The 16,270-nt window shown below is 41.8% G+C and overlaps 1 protein-coding gene across 1 annotated transcript in view; it reads right to left on the reverse strand.

Annotated features, from left to right (window-relative positions):
- VEPH1 (ventricular zone expressed PH domain containing 1) overlaps window positions 1–16,270 on the reverse strand; it is a 147,103-nt gene that overhangs the window by 121,492 nt on the left and 9,341 nt on the right. The window contains exons 3-4 of the mRNA XM_015409553.1: window positions 15,292–15,458; window positions 4,555–4,764 (exon numbers count right to left, since the gene is read on the reverse strand). Coding sequence (XP_015265039.1) covers window positions 4,555–4,764; window positions 15,292–15,458 — 377 coding nt within the window. The remainder of the gene's footprint in view (window positions 1–4,554; window positions 4,765–15,291; window positions 15,459–16,270) is intronic.

Consider the following 16,270-nt stretch of genomic DNA (forward strand, 5'->3'; position numbering starts at 1 on the left):
GTACCAGCCTTCAAGAAACCAAAAGCCTTTCAACATAAAGATTTAAGTCACTGAAAAGCTTAAGAAACTCTCATTAGCCTGAAACATAAGAACTAAAGTCTGTGCATGTACTGATTTTACCTCAGAATTATCTATATTGAGTCACCTCAGAAATATTACCCCTGATTTCACCTGACTTTTCCCCAATATGTTGAATAAAATATTTTGTTAATCTGGAATATTAAAAACTTCTTGAGTACCATTTAAGCTGTATAAGTTAAAGGGGGTTCTCATTTCTTCCCTCAGGTTCCTTCCCTCAGGTTCCCTCAGGTTACTGTGACATGGTGGGACAGCCAGAATCCTTCAGGAAAGAAGAAAACAGATAACTAGGGTGACTCAGTCACAGAAGGGAAAGAAAAACAGGGAAAATCTTGCCTCTGAAGGAGGGAAGTGGACAGGACATCATAGCAAACTTATCTACAGCCCTGCCAACCCCATTCTATATCTCATTCTGGCAGGGAAAGGGGACTCAAATAACCAGATTCATGGTTTTAGTGTCATTAATTCCTTTTATCGTGTTTAGCATGCATAAAGATCTACAGTCAGGCTTCAGCATCTACAGGTAAAGAATCTTCACTGCAGGGCTAAGAAAGAACTCTGTATACAGTGACCTAACCTTAAAGAGTGGATACAAGTCAGAGTACACAGTACTGGTCTATATGGACCAAAATTAGTCTAAGGCAGCTTCATATGTCTATCCTACCCAACCAGGGTGAGGGGGGAAAGTGAAATGTTATTGCTGTACTCTCAGAACTCTGGATTAGGCCATGCATACAACTGAGAGAGGTGGATGCCATATTGTACAGCTACCACTGCCTACACTGTGTGCATCCCTTTATTTTGTGCACTGCTTTATTCTCTGTGCTAGAACTGGTTTTGCAGGGCTTCAATCTCCATGAAAAGTTGAAATTAGTCTGCAAAAGCATGGTCATGACCTGCTGCAGTAGACTTTTGTATAATGTAGTCTGATTGTTATAGGCATCAGTTAGGATTGAGGGTTGCCAGCCCTGCACTGGCAAATTCCAGGATATTTTTGGGTATTGACCAGAACAGTGGTGGTTCAAGAGCTCTGATGTCACATTCTCTTTGACACTCTAGGAATTTCCCCAAACTCTATGGTAAACACCATTGAGACTAGTGAAATTCCTAGAGTACCACAAAGGATGTGACATTACTTCCATGTGGAGATTTGGAGGATGTGACAGCACTTCCAAGTGATCCTCTAGGAATTACCCCAAGACCACAGATACTGGGAACATTTCTAAAGTGTCACCATCAATGCTATTTCCCCCTGCCATTTTTTTCTCCTGCTCCACAAATAATCGAGGATGGAGGTTTGGGGGTGGTGGCACGGGATTCCCTGTCCTCAGTGGGCAAATGGCAAGACAGAAGACAGATATTGACATTATCAGGAAAGCCTTGGACATTTTTAGTAACTAGAATAGGGAAAAGATGGCAGTGATGAAAAGATGAAAAGGTATCTGGATAAGCATCATGTAACATTTAAAATAATTGTTCAAAGTGATATCGTACTATATCAATGGCCTAGTATCTCATGAATTTTTTTTAGGTATAAAATCTCCTTTTCTTTGGATACATGTACAAGACAAGGAGTAGGCATCCACCCTCAAATAAAACAGCCTTCTAAAACAGTTACATACCAGAATACAAACTTCATTCACTTTCTCTAGTCTAACACAAACAATAGCCGAACCATTTCCTGTAGCACCCAGCTTGGTAGGTTTGTTTTATTTACCTCATTTATACTCTACCTTTCTCCCCAAAGCAGCTTACATCATTCTCTCCACCATTTTATCCTCACAACAAGCCCGTGAGATAGGTTAGGCTGAGAGTATGTGACTGGCTCAAGATCGCCTAGCACGCTTCCATGGCCAGGTAGGTTTCTAATCTGGGTCTCCCAGATCCTAGAAACCCTAAACACTACAGACACTGCCTCTCAGTTCCCAAAATATCCAGTATTTTGGAATAGCAATCCCCCATTAGAAACCATTAAGAAAGTGCCTTTTTCTATCAAGCTAAACAAAATACAGGTGCTTTTGTGTATCCAAAGGCCATGCTTGCAACAATATGGCCGCCGTCTCCTTATACCTTTCCCTCATAGAATCCACAGAAGTAAGGTGGCCAACCTCCAGGTGGTCCCTGGAGTTCTCCAGGGATTCTAACTGATCTCCAGGCAACAGAGATCACCTGGAAAAAATAGCTGCTTTGGAAGATAGACTCTATGGCATTATACTCCATTGAAGTCCCTCCCCTCCCCAAACCCTAAGGCTCCACCTCCAAAGTCTCCAGGTATTTCCTAACCCTCATAGGTTGAAGCAGATTAACAATACAATCCTCTGAAGATTTCCTCCAGTCTAAATTTATGGATTTCAATGGTCTTAACACAATTTACATTATAATTCTATGTAAAACTACTCCAGTCTAACAGCTAACAAGCGGTTGCTGAAAGGGCTTTTACAGTCTTAGGCACAACATGTGCCTAAAGTGACTTGCAAAGTTCCTGACTAATAAATGCCATAGCAGGCATTTACATAAAAATCCCGCTCAGAGTGTTACATAAATCTCACAGTTCTGGCTCACAGATGACCTGTGCCAGGAAAAGCACAGTATAGCAATAAGTATATTGCACTTCCCCCAAAGCAGGTCAGCCCTGGGTCATGGCTGCTTCCTGAAATGCCTTGATTAGGATACTCCAGAGAACTCTACATGAATGTGCAACACAGCATTTTGCTGTCTGAGGATGGAATGCAAATCACTTTAATCTGTTCCCAAGCAGACTGTGAAACGGCCCCATAACATGAATTCTTATGCACAGCAGTGTGGTATTCCATCTAGATGGAATTTTCACACTCTAGTTAAACGATCATACACTCATCACAGGCAAGCTTTTATACCCACCGATGGGCACAGCTTACATGTGTTGAAAATGGGTGGATAACTATCACACAAAGGATATTTTAAATCCCTAGCTATCAGTAGGATTTCACATTAGAGGACAGGGTTGTCATGCCTTCAGCATTCTTCGTATGTGGCATTTCACCAAGGACAGGCCTACGTTCAGTAAATTGCTCTACAGAAAAAAAATCTACTATTTCATGTAATTTTTGCATTATTGAATGCGTCATATTAATATTGATGCTTTGTTTCAGTTCTGTTTTTAGATTTCTGGTTGGTCCTGCAACTCTGGTTCCTATTGCCTTGTTTACTGAATGTCCCATCCTATCAATTGTATTGACTCAATCTATTTAATCAGCCTTAAGTCCACGTTTGAAAGGTGAAGTATAAATATTGTGAAAAAGTGTAAGTAGAGTTATCTTTCTTTCTCCCACTCCTGTTTCATTGTTTATGGGATGTATTACACTATTTTTATTTCACTATTTCTCTGTGTAATCTGGTTTTATTGCTATGCTTATTGGATACAACATACTTGCTTTTATTGTGTTGTTTTTTGGTTCTGTAAGGTGAAGGATGAGGTTCTATTCTCTCATCTATGCTTGTGTATGTGTGTGTGGCCGCAGAATGAGATTGCCCAGAGCTTTGGGGTTGGGTGTCAAGCTCCATATTTCATTATCCAAGCCTCCAGATGTGTCTATTTTGGTTCTGAACTGTGCTTTGAGGCAGTGGCAAGATGACTAAGGCACACAAGCTGAAGCTAAATCCAGACAAGACTGTTTCCAAATGCTGTATGAAAAGGCTGCAATTCTAGAGGGACTGAATCCACTTGACCTAGATGGAGTGATATTGGCTTTTTCAGAGCAGGTTAACAGCTTGGGGTGCCCATGGACTCTGCCTTGTTACCTAGACTGACCCAATCTGGCCACGGTGATCCATGCTTATGTAACCTCATGGTTGGATTACTGCAATGTGCTCTACACAGGGCTGCCCTTGAAGACAACCCAGAAGCTACAATTGGTCCAGAATGTAGCAGCCCAACTATTGTCAGCGTCTAGCCACTAGGAACATACGTTGCCCATTTTGAAACAGCTGCATTGGCTGCCAGTCTGCTTCCAAGTACAACTCAAAGGGCTCATTATGACCTTTAAAGCCCCTCATGCCCTGGGATTCACATATTTGAAGGACTATCTCCTTCCATATGATCCTGTGCACTGACTCTCCTCCTCCATTTTTATCCTCACAACAACAGCCTTGAGTTAGGCTGAGAAAGAATGACTGGCCCCAGGTCACCCAAGAGGTTTCATGGCAAACAGAGATTTGAACCCATGTCTCACAATCACAGCCCAGTATTCTAAGCACTAAACCATGTTGTCTCCCCCACCCTTGATTTCTCCTTTCAAGTGCAATTCAAGAGCTGTTGCAACAAGCTCTTTGCACAGTTGTAAAAACCACGTTTACCTTTAGGAGCTGTTCAAAGTGGATGTCACTTGTACTGTTGTTCCTGTGGCTACTGAAGGGAGAACCTTTATGGTAGGACTGCTGTCCAGGCACATTATATGATAATAAATAATTATTCTCAGCACATGACAGTTTCCATACCTCATCAATGAGTCCAACGGCTCCGTAGAGCTTTGCTGTTTGTCCAATCAGACTTGGGAAACTATCTCCAATCTCTTTCAGTATAGGAAGCAAATTGGCCAGTACTTCTGGTGCATAGCCTGATATTTCTATCAGTATATTTAGGATGATGTCATTATTACTGGGATCTCTTAGGTGACTAATTAGAGAGGGAATACATTCTTGAAGCACCTAAAAAAATAAAGGGGGAAGAAAGTAAAGATTAATCACTGATAATCTATAGGGGTTCAGAATGCTAATTCATTTTTACAAAACATTCCTTCTATCATTATTATAATATGAAAAACTTGCAAAGAAGTCAACTCAAGTTTACTTTCACACAAAGCATATGAGTAGCCTCAGGTTATAAATGCATAGAGTCAGCATTTCATAATTAAGGAAATTTTTCAGTGTACAATCCCCCTACCCTATGACATTCTCAAGTTTCTCCCTTTAGAGTAGCATGAAATTGTATTGATTTTAAAAACGTGTCAGTTAAAGTCTCCAATGACATAGGGAATTAAAGAATAGCAGGAATCCTCCATGATCCCCAAGGAATCTCTGAAATCCCAGGCGTGATAGCTACAACAAAGAATGAAATTTGGGATCCAGATTGCCAGCTGTTTTAAATCAGTGTCAGTCCATGAACTGCAATGAAAGGATTACAGTGACAGGGAATTGGACCCTCGGCAATGTCAATCCATCAGTCACTTTTATTATTACGATCCTAGATCACTGAGTCTTTGAAATGGGAAAAATAAGCATCAAATGGCTATAGTATCCATCAGTACAGTACACACTTTTGTAATACAGTTCTTTCATCTAACGCAGTAGGGAACATCCTAAAAAAAATTGAAAAACTGAAATCTTGGGCAATTTACACTGGCAGATATGAATTTGTAAAAGTAGATTCTTGGAAATCAAGGAATATTATTGATTTTAATGCATTCACAGCCTTTCCACTTTTAAAAAAGGAGCACCAAGTATAGCTTAGAATCATAAAATAGTATCAGTATACAGTAAAAACATCGTTAGCCAGTAAAACCACCACAACATAAACTATTAAAGCAGCAGCAACCATAAAATATTAAACCAGTAGCAATAACAATAGTAGCACAACAAACAAATAGGTCTTTGATACCAAAATTAATATTTGCATCATGAGACTGCTGAATGAAAACAGTTCAGTCTACCTACTGAATAGTCCCCTAAATCGAATTTTATGTAAAACACACAGTTTGTAAAAAGCAAATTTTGAATGCCAGGGTGAATTTCACTTGAAATTAGTATAAACCAGTGGTTTGGATTGAAACCCAAATAATTAAATACTTCGAAAAATATTAGCACCTGAAATTAGTATAAACCAGTGGTTTGGATACAAACTCAAATAATTAAGCACTTAGCAATATATTAGGATTGTTTATGTAATGCTTCTAGATTTGGACATCTATATAATCCCAATTATTCAAAACTCATGTATATCTCAGTTCATGTGCACTACTTCCCATTTTAACATGGAGAATTTCCATGCAGATATTCCCTTGCAAAGTTCTCATTAAAACCTATAAACAGTCTCCTTTTCCTTAAAGCTCTCCAATGATATATCCTGTTAAAGAATCTTTCAATTTGGCAATTCCTAACATGCTTTTAAAATTAATATAATTCTAATGCAAACATGTCAGTCAATACAATGTTATTTAGAACAGTTCCATATATACATTTATTCTTCCCCACTGTACTCACAATTCTAACCCTGCACAAGTTCCTTCCTATTAAAGACATTAAAAATTGTCAGCCTTTTAATACACAATCTCAGTCATCCGTAGTTCTATAATGCAACAAAAGCGAAGTAACATAACAGAAAAAGAGGAAAATCAATCAAAAACAGGGGAAAACCAGATACGGGCTAGATCATTAGGAATTTACTGGCTGTACATATGGTGGTAAATGGGAGGAAGTGAGACATGCCTTCCTTCTCCATACCACCTGGCATTTCAGCCCCACCTCCAATGTTTTGGTGTCTATATAGGCTTGGTATGCATGGCTGGCTTGCTGCATTTAATACAGAATTTTAACCATGTATACCAAATTAATCTGTCCAAAGGTACACTTCCTACCTCCTCCCACTTCCTACTATATGTAGGTGCAGCATATCATATGAGCCACCCCTAGATAGTCCTAGGGGAAGGGTTTAGCTCAGTGACAGAGCATCTGCTTTGCACGAAAAAGGCCCCAAGTTCAGTCCCCAGCATCTCAAAAGAAGGATCCAGTTGTAGGTGATGTGAAAATACTCTACCTGACACCCTGGAGGACTTCTACCAGTCAGGGTCGGCAATGCTAACCATGATAGACAAATGGTGTGACTCAGCATATGGCAACTTCACATATGTTTATGGCTCTATATTGTCTTTGATAAGGAAATATATGAATACTAGCAGTAAAGCCCGTTGTGAAAGCAATACAACGGGATCTAGAAAGAGGCTCTGGGGCAGTTCTCTGGCTTTGGGCAAACAGTGTCAATTTGCTGTGGTGACCTCAGCAGGGTATAATGACAGAGTCCACTGTTTTCTCCAGAGGAACTGATCTCTGCTACCTGAAGAGCAGTTGTAATTGTGAGTAATCTGTAGCCCTCACCTGGAGATTGGCAACAATTGTTATCCAGGACAAAATGGCTGGTTTGGAGGGTGGAGTCTATGGCATTCTACCTGTCTGAGGTCCCACCCCTCTGCAAACCCCACCCTCTCCAGGCTCCACCCCTCAAATCCCCAGGAATTTGTCAGCATGTAGTTGGCAACCCCATCTCCTTCCCAGCTAGCCACCAACCTACCATTATCTGCCCCTTTGACTTCAGCTGACTTCTGCCCTCCCTTCTGCAGAGCAGTTGTAATACTGAGTGCTCTCCAGCCCTCACCTGGAGATTGGCAACAATGGTTCCCTATGTGAGACTGACTGGTTTGGAGGGTGGAGTCTATGGCAGTGTACCTGTCTGAGGTCCCACCCCTCCTCAAACCTCACCCTCTTCAGGCTCCATCCCTCAAGTCTCCAGGAATTTCCCATCTGGAGTTGGCAACCCTATCAGGATTGGCCCCAATGTGTTTTCTCCCAAAGGCCAAAGTAGGTGACAGGACCAAGCTTAGTTGCCTACCAACAGGCACTGAGGGGAATGTAGGGTTGCCAGCTCTAAGGAGGGAAATACCTGGAGGTTTGGGGGGTGGATTCTGTAGAGGGCCGGGCGACGGAGGCATCGGCCTTCTGTCGCCCGCCTTGCCCCCCCAATCTCGGCCATACCATACTAGTAGCCAGTAGTAATGGGAGAATTGATTCCGAGAGCTGTTGAACCATGAAGCTCACTGATGGCTGTTAGTAGTTCCTTATCTTTTGATTTTAATATAACTCACTCATTCTGAGATAATTCACATGTGAATATAAATCAATTAAAACTCACTTTATGTTTTTTGTTATATGTGTTTAGCAGTCAAACCACTGAACCCCACTAAATTTCTAAAGATTTGTGAAAGAAACACTTAGTGCTACACAAAAGTAAAGAACGATTGTGTGGGTAGTTTGTACTCACGCAGTGGTGGTTTGCACATCATGCCAGCTTTTGCTAAAGTTCTGTTTCAGTTCATTCATCAAGTTGATACCAAGTTTTTGTTTTATTTCCACAAGATGCTTCTCTTTGGCTACTAACACTTGTCGTAAAGTTGAGATTTCATCTTCTAGCTGAAGAGAATTAAACAACAGCAGCATTATTTTCAAGCATTAGTTTAGTATCAGATGTAATAACAAGTTAGTTTGGGGGATCCTAGATTTGTATGTTGCATCAGGCTTCCTCCCTGTTCCCCTTATACACAAATTGAAAACTCACTGCTTTCATGGCAACCCAAGATTAAATTGTGACTTGAAATCTTGGTTTGCAGAAAAGAGAACCAACTCCATCCCACCTTTTTCTTACTTTCATCTTGTTCTCATCCTTGCATCCTCCTTTCTCAAACTTCCATTTCCCTTCTCTTTATCATCCTTGGTGTTTTGCCATATTGCTACAGTACAAATTGCCACTAACAGGAAACACTACAGCATGTAGAAAGCTGTCTCACAATACAGCAAAATACTGCAGCATATATTTCACTGCTATTTATTTTTGGAGAGCCTAGATTAATATAAATCTATGAATTATAAATATTTATGGTATAGACAGAGCATTTTACTTTGGATTGTGGTTTGCAAACTAGGTATCATTGAATGAAACCAAACAATTCCTCAAGATTTTCCAAAACACTACTCTGTTTTGGGCTCCTGGGGAACTTTGAAGTAGCACCAAAGCTTTAAGATCTCTCCAGCTGTCACCTGGAGACTGGCAACAGCTTGTCTGGAGTGTGGGCAGCATGGCATTGTATCTGTCTGAGGTCCCCCTCTTCCTCCTCCTCCTCAGATCCCACCCTCAGCAGGCTTCATCCCTAAAATATCCTGGAAGTTTCCAACCTGGAGTTGGCAACCCTATGTCCTGGAGTTCGAACCTGGAGTTGGCAACCATCAGCCAACGTTTATCTGCCTGTCTGTCTTTACAACCCCCCCCACACACACACACACAGCCTCTGCCTAGGGAGCAGCTGACATCATTCTCCTCTCCCAACTGAAAATTCCAACTGCCTTGGGGGGGGGTGAGTTTGAGCTGTGGAATGGAGTGTAGTCCAATCAGCTTCCATATGTAAATGACCTTGGAACGCTGGCCGGGACTGCACAAAGCAGCCAATGAACCCAGCCAGTGTCTTCCGAGTGGCAGTTTTTTTCGGCCTAACACTAAAGGGGCCAATTTTAGAATTCTGGCACCCAAAACTCTTTTATAATAAGGGAGAGATATCTATCATGGCCTGGATATGGTTTGTCTGATATTTTGAAATATTACAGTGTAGGATTCCTTCAGGCAGGTAGCTGTGTTGGTTTGCAGTAGAATAGCAAGATCTGAGCCCAGTGGTACCCTAAAGACTGACAAGATTTCCAGGGCATAAGTTTTCAAGCATCAAAGCTTCCTACATCAGATAGTAAAATTCTGTGAGCTCTCTCTATCAAGTGCTGCATCTGAAGCCACTGGAATAAGACATTATGTTCCACTTTCTCAGGGAACACTTGAAATTGCAAGTTACAGTTCACTGAATGGTTTTCCAGATCATCTAGAGTTTTGTTATTCTTGAATTTTTAAATTTTATTTATTTAATTCTGTTTGTATCCCACCCTGCACTGTAGGGTTGCCAGGTCTGTGAAGCAGGCTAGGATGAAAGGTAGCGGCTTGCTTAAATTTCCCAAGTAAGCTTTATAGCCGAGCACTCATTTGAACCTGGACCTCTCTTCTTCAAGTCCAGCATAACCCACTACAGCATAATAGTTGCACATTGCTTTAGCATGAAATAAAGCCCCCCCCCCTTTGAAAGGTCAGATCATATTTTTACAGAGCACAACAGAGACCTAATGGTACAGCAAAGCGATATTAACTAGAGAATGGAAATTAGGCTGAAAAGATGTCATTTGATTTAGGCACCAAAGAAAGACCAAAATGCCGTGTCAGACTGGTAAATCTTTTTCATAGACAGAGTTATATATCCTCTGCAGCTGTATATTTTAAGAAGGTTCCCATTGACTGTACTGAGAGATGGATATTAAGTTTCTGTTGATTTTTTTAATGAAGACTTCTGAAATTTATACTCTATAAATAAGGCATTCTTGTATGCCTTATGCCTCATAAACATCCTTCTTGTGCAACAGTGTGAACTGTACACCAAACATGAGATTATTTCTGTTGGCTTTCCCCACTTTGTTCCTAATCTGGCAGTTATTCCTGGTAACTAACCTTTAAAAACTCCAAAAGCATTTAAAATATCTTTATCTTTGCAGAAGGAAAGAGAATAATGGCACACAATATTTTGTGTACAAGCAAGGAAAATCCAAAATGGCAGTAAGTTTGGGGTTGAAGATTGCTTGATTGTGGCTGGTAGTCTCGTAACTCTGTCCCCCATACCATTTATCCCCCCCCACACACAAAAACACTCTGGGTGGCTAGCAATCTGTTTGAAGACCCCTTCAGCCTATTTTAATAATAGTGTTTCTTTCAGCCTATTAAACCTATTTTGATCCACTCTAACCCTTCTTTAACATCAATTGAAACAAATGGTATTTTTTCCTATCCTGTTCTGGCAATTGATTAAAACCATTTTATTGAGCATTTTAATGAGATACTATCCAACTCTGTCAAGCAAACCTGTACAGTAAATGGACAAACTCGTCACCCGGGGAAAACACCACCACATTCAGGAAATGGCCAATATGGCAGTTTATGTGCAAATATTTTGCAACAATGCAACAATTATTTTTGATATATTTTGAATCTTTCCCTTTTTCAGTATTCTGCACTGCACTGCAAATGTGGTAGGAGAAACTGTACCTCCCCTCCATAGCTTACAGGAAAATCTTTCTTTACACAGACACAGTTGATTATAACTTTGCATATGATTCATTCAGTAAGGGGAGGGGCTGCAGCTCAATGGTGCAGCATCTAGGGATACCAGCCTCCAGGTGGCACCTGAATCTCCAGACCACAGAGATCAGTTCCCCTGGAGAAAATGGCCGTTCCAGACGCCAGACTCTATGGCATTTATTTATTTTATTTATTTTATTTTATTTTTTGGGATTTATATCCCGCCCTACCCATACGGCCCAGGCGGCAAACAGGCGTATGCCGAGATAAAACATAGAATACATCAAAATTCAATAAATACAACTAAATACAACTAAAATGGTGCTCTACAGTTCATATTAACGATTCATTTTAAAAATTCAATTTAAGAATGCAAGATGGTCAATTTCTGTTGGCTTTCCCCACTTTTTTTAATGAAGACTTCTGAAATTTATACTCTATAAATAAGGCATTCTTGTATGCCTTATGCCTCATAAACATCACGTGCCCACTGAGTTTTCTCTCCTCTGCAAACTCCACCCTCCCCACGGACCACCCCCAAACCTCCAGGAATTTCTGAAACTGGAGTTGGTAACACTAACCCTAACCCTCCTTCCTGCCCCCTGTTTTGGTCTTCTTTTTTCCACAATATGTTTTATACTGTTGTGGATTTACTTGTTAGCCGCCTTGGTGTCCCCGTCTGGGCAAAAAGGCAGGATACGGATTTTGTAAATAAATTAAAAATGAACAGCATTTGTTTCACATGTAGAAGTTCTCAGTTTCTCCAGTTAAAGGGATCAAGTAGTCAGTGATGTCAAAGACCTCTACCTGTGATCCTGGACAGCCACTGCCAATTTGAACGGATAATACTGATCTTGATAGACCAGTGATGTGATTCAGAGTAAAGGCAGCTTCATGTGTTCAGTTTAGCCATTTGCCGACTCTTTATTTTTGTATTTGTTAGAGCTGCCAAGATCAAGCCTGCCCTCGAGCCTGCCCTCACATTGGAAGCTACACATATGAAGGCTGCTTACAGGTATTCACACAACATATAGGTGCACATGAGCCCGTTTGTGAGCCGCCCTGAGCCCGTTCGCGGGGAGGGTGGGATAGAAATACAATAATAAGAGAGCCAGTTTGGTGTAGTGGTTAAGTGCGTCGACTCTAATCTGGGAGAACCGGGTTTGATTCCCCACTTTTCCACTTGCACCTGGATGGATGACCTTGGGCAAACCGTAGCTCTGATAAGAGCTGTTCTTGAAAAAGGGCAGTTTCTGTCAAGAGCTCTCTCAGCCCCACCCACCTCACAGGGTGTCTGTTGTGGGGAGCGGGAGAGAAAGGAGTTTGTAAGCCACTCTGAGATACCTTTGGGTAGTGAAGGGCGGGGTATAAATCCAATCTCTTCTTCTTATTATTATTCTAATAAATAAAATAAATAAATGACTCCCTGTCTCAGCACATGCTACCTTCCAGTCAAATGACCGTATTTGAAAGCTATTGTGTTTGAGCTGAAACTGGATCATGAAAATTCTGTTTGGAATGACCCATTCAGAAACATTAGTAGTTATCTGATGAATGGTGAACATTCACACTTCCTAAGGGAAACCCACCTTGCAAAGGGGTGTCTTCTGTTTTATTATACCATGGGCTGCACCACTGAGTTGTAGCACTTGACACAGTATCCAAGGTGCTGTTGCTGATTCTTTTCATCACAGCTGGCTTGCTGGAGCACCTAAGAACTCATCCCCACCCTGGAATAGCACCAAAAAAGAACTAGAGAACCCAGCAATGGAGACTTGGATTCCAGCTGGAAATTCCTCTATGCAGGACAGAGTGAGATTCTCTGGGAAACTTGAATACCAGTAAAGTAAGAATATTATGCATGGCTTTCATGCAGTTATATCCTGCCCTTCTTCTGAAAAGCTCAGCAATTATCCCACTTTCCCCCTTGCAATGTTAGACAAGAGAGAAAGAAGGTGAATGACTCAAGGTCACCTATAATATCCTGCCCTTCTTCTGAAAAGCTCAGCAATTATCCCACTTTCCCCCTTGCAATGTTAGACAAGAGAGAAAGAAGGTGAATGACTCAAGGTCACCTATAATACAATCGTAAACAGAGTTACACCCTTCTAAGTCCCTGGGTTTAGAACCTCTGCTTAAAATGGCACTGCTAGTGAGTTTCCTGGTCTGAATGGGAAAAACCTAGGTGTCCCTGGGTTCAACTCTAAACCACTACATCATACTTGTCTGATCAGCTGTTGCACAAAAGATCTCCTGATAATCTTTAAGTCACATTGTCTTTGGTCTCAAGCACAGTCTATTTGTTACATTTGGATGATTTTGACATGGGGTCAGTGAGGCCTGGTCTCCAGCAGTGACATCTTAAAGCTTCAGGGAGCAGACACTAGTGAAGGGTCTTCACGTCTGCTTGCCCCCCCCCCTACTGGACAGCTACAGATTGACTCCTGTTTTGGAGCCAGGGCCCAATTGTCTCCCCCTGAAAGCCACTGCTGGGAAACTAGGTAAGAACTTTCATCCCCTCCCAAGCCCCCCAGGTGCAAAAGCAGCCTTGGGTGAATCTGTTGCTTCTTTGTGAACCTGCTGGGCAGTTGAACTTACCCAGGCCGAGTTCCCACAAGCTGCTGCAGCGCGCTGGCTCTTCCCTTTGCCCTGATCGTACGTGTCAATTTCACACTAAGTGTAGCTGCATTTTGCCCTGCAGCTTCACCCAATTTTCCCCGCCTCTACTGAATCCTGTTTTTTGAGGATTGAGTAGAGGCGGGGAAAATCAGGCGAAGCTGCGGGGCAAAATGCAGCTACACTTAGTGTGAAACTGACACGTATGATCGGGGCAAAAGGAAGAGCCAGTGCGCTGCAGCAGCTTGTGGGAAATCGGTCCCAGTTTAATACTCATGATCAGACTGCGAGCTGATCAGGGGTATCTTTAGATTGCACTGAATAACTGAAACAGCTATTGAACAAGTGTGCAGGTGCCTGGTCAGAAGCTGACTCACTGCTGTTTGGGAGATCAGCTGGGTTCTTATCATTCCCCCCTCCCTCAGCAAAACAGCTACAAAGTGGAGTTGCAAAAGAGATAAAAGAAAGAGCTAGCTGGGGACAGAAGAAATGTTTTTGATCTCTCCGGTGCAAAAAGGAGAGGAGAAAGAGCTCGTTTCTCTCCTTTTCTCTGCAGCCCAAGCCAACAGCAAGAGCAGGGAAATCAACTGAGTTTTTCATCATCCCCCCCAAGCTAAATATGATGCAGCAGGGCTATTTTGCGGCAGGAACGCACAGGAACGGAGTTCCGGCTGGCTCCCAAGTTGGCCACGTTCAGCCGGAACACATTCGCATAATAGGCCACACCCAACAGCAGAAACTCATTAGGATTGGCTACATTAGGGGTGTGTGGCCTAACATGCAAAGGAGTTCTGGCTACAAAAAAAGGCCCTGGGTTTTGACAACAAACAAGGTAAACAGAATAACAAGCAAAAGGTGGGTGTGGCTGGATAACCACACTTCTGGTAACATGTGGGTGTGGCCTAATGTGCTAATGAGCTGTGCTGTCAGGGGTGTGGCCCAATATGCTAATAAGTTCCTGCTGTTGGGTGTGGCCTATTATGCTAATGAGTTCCTGCTGGGCTTTTTCTACAAAAAGAGCCCTGAGAGGCAGCAATGTTTCCAGGATGGGAGGTCAGAAGAAACTGACTTCCAGCTGATCATCTGGGACTCAGCTCCAGATCCCTCCCTGACAAAGCTTTGTTGGGCACAGAACACAAATTTTCCAGTGGGACATCAGAAGCCAGCTCCGAGGTGATTCCCCATAAGCTGGGAGTCAGCTTCCAATGGTTGCCAGTAGCCGGTTCCTGCAGATACACATGAACATGTTGCAAACAGTCACACAGCCCATTAATAAATTAGCTGCCTGATCACTACCGGTGAAGGAAAGTGAGCCAAACTGGCAGGTGAGTGTCCCTTGCTCCTATAACACGCTGCAGTGCTGCCAGAGTATGTCTACAAGGGGTCTGGGGTGAGTTTTTTGTGCAGTTCCTCTTCAAGCCATTTTTATTTCCAATCCCCAAAGTGCTTCTTGAATTCAGCAAAGGTTAAAATTTGAAAGGTTCATGTAGGAAATAAATTGGAGGTGCAAACAGAACATTTGCATCCAGATCCTAGTCCGTGGGGCCACATGAGAAACTTGAGCGTTTTAAGAGCTGGTTTACCAAAATGATAGACCCTTCTATGACTTACCTGAGGGAATTAATAAGTCTTACCTCAGGCTGTTTTTTCTTAGCAACTATCAGCAAAAGTTGTAAAAGATGGTGCTGTTCAGACTGTTCCAAGTGAGACATCAGTGCAACCAGGTCTCTCAGGTGGCTGTTAATTGGCTGTGATTGCTTTTCATACAAAGACGGCAATACACGTAGCAACATGGAATTGCCTATCAAGAGAAAGAAAGGACAGTCATTTTTTTTTTTAATGTTCCAAACCTTTTGCCTTTCCAGTCACTCTTTCATGTTGCAATATCTTTCTAGCTGAAGCGATAAAGCAATACAGAGTCAGGATTTTATTACCAGAGATTTCTGGGAACGATATTTGTGGGAAACAACATTTGTGCAGAAACATATGGTACAACAAAAGAAAAATGTATAGAGTACTAAGAAATGAAAATATTATCTACCGAGGAATGTGACTGAGTGAAACAGCATAGACCTGCCTGTGAACCAAAACTGTCTGAGTTGTAAAAAATTTGGATATTTAATTGAGTGCTGAATTACACTGCCAGAATGAACTTTCCAATGAACATGAAAAGGAAGGCGAGCCAATGAATTTTAACTATCCCCCCCCCCCTTCTGAGTTTCAGAAATCTGAATTAAACAAAAATCTGGAAATAATTTTTAAAGCATAGAATTAGCATAGAGATATATCCAGTTAGATGCAATATTTTAGGGACAGCAGAGCCAATGAAGCAGAGAGACAAAAAAGAGCAAGCCGAACAAAATATTCTCACACGTTTTTGAGAGTGTGTTTGAAGATGTGCGTGCACAATTTAATTCGAAACCGGGCTTCAGAGAGAAATCTATAACATGAAACGCTGTACTAACTGGCCTTGGAGTGATTGAAGTTCCCTGCTGACAACATATGGAAAACATCTGCCTATCGCTATATTACAGAGTTTCACCCTCTAAATCTTCTAGCATAGTTAAAGCCTCTATGGATTCACTTTCCAGGAGGAAAAAAAAGTGCATGCTG

The sequence above is a fragment of the Gekko japonicus genome, unplaced genomic scaffold (genome assembly GCF_001447785.1).
Source record: "Gekko japonicus isolate JY-2015 unplaced genomic scaffold, Gekko_japonicus_V1.1 scaffold1446, whole genome shotgun sequence".
NCBI classification, from domain to species: Eukaryota; Metazoa; Chordata; class Lepidosauria; order Squamata; family Gekkonidae; genus Gekko; species Gekko japonicus.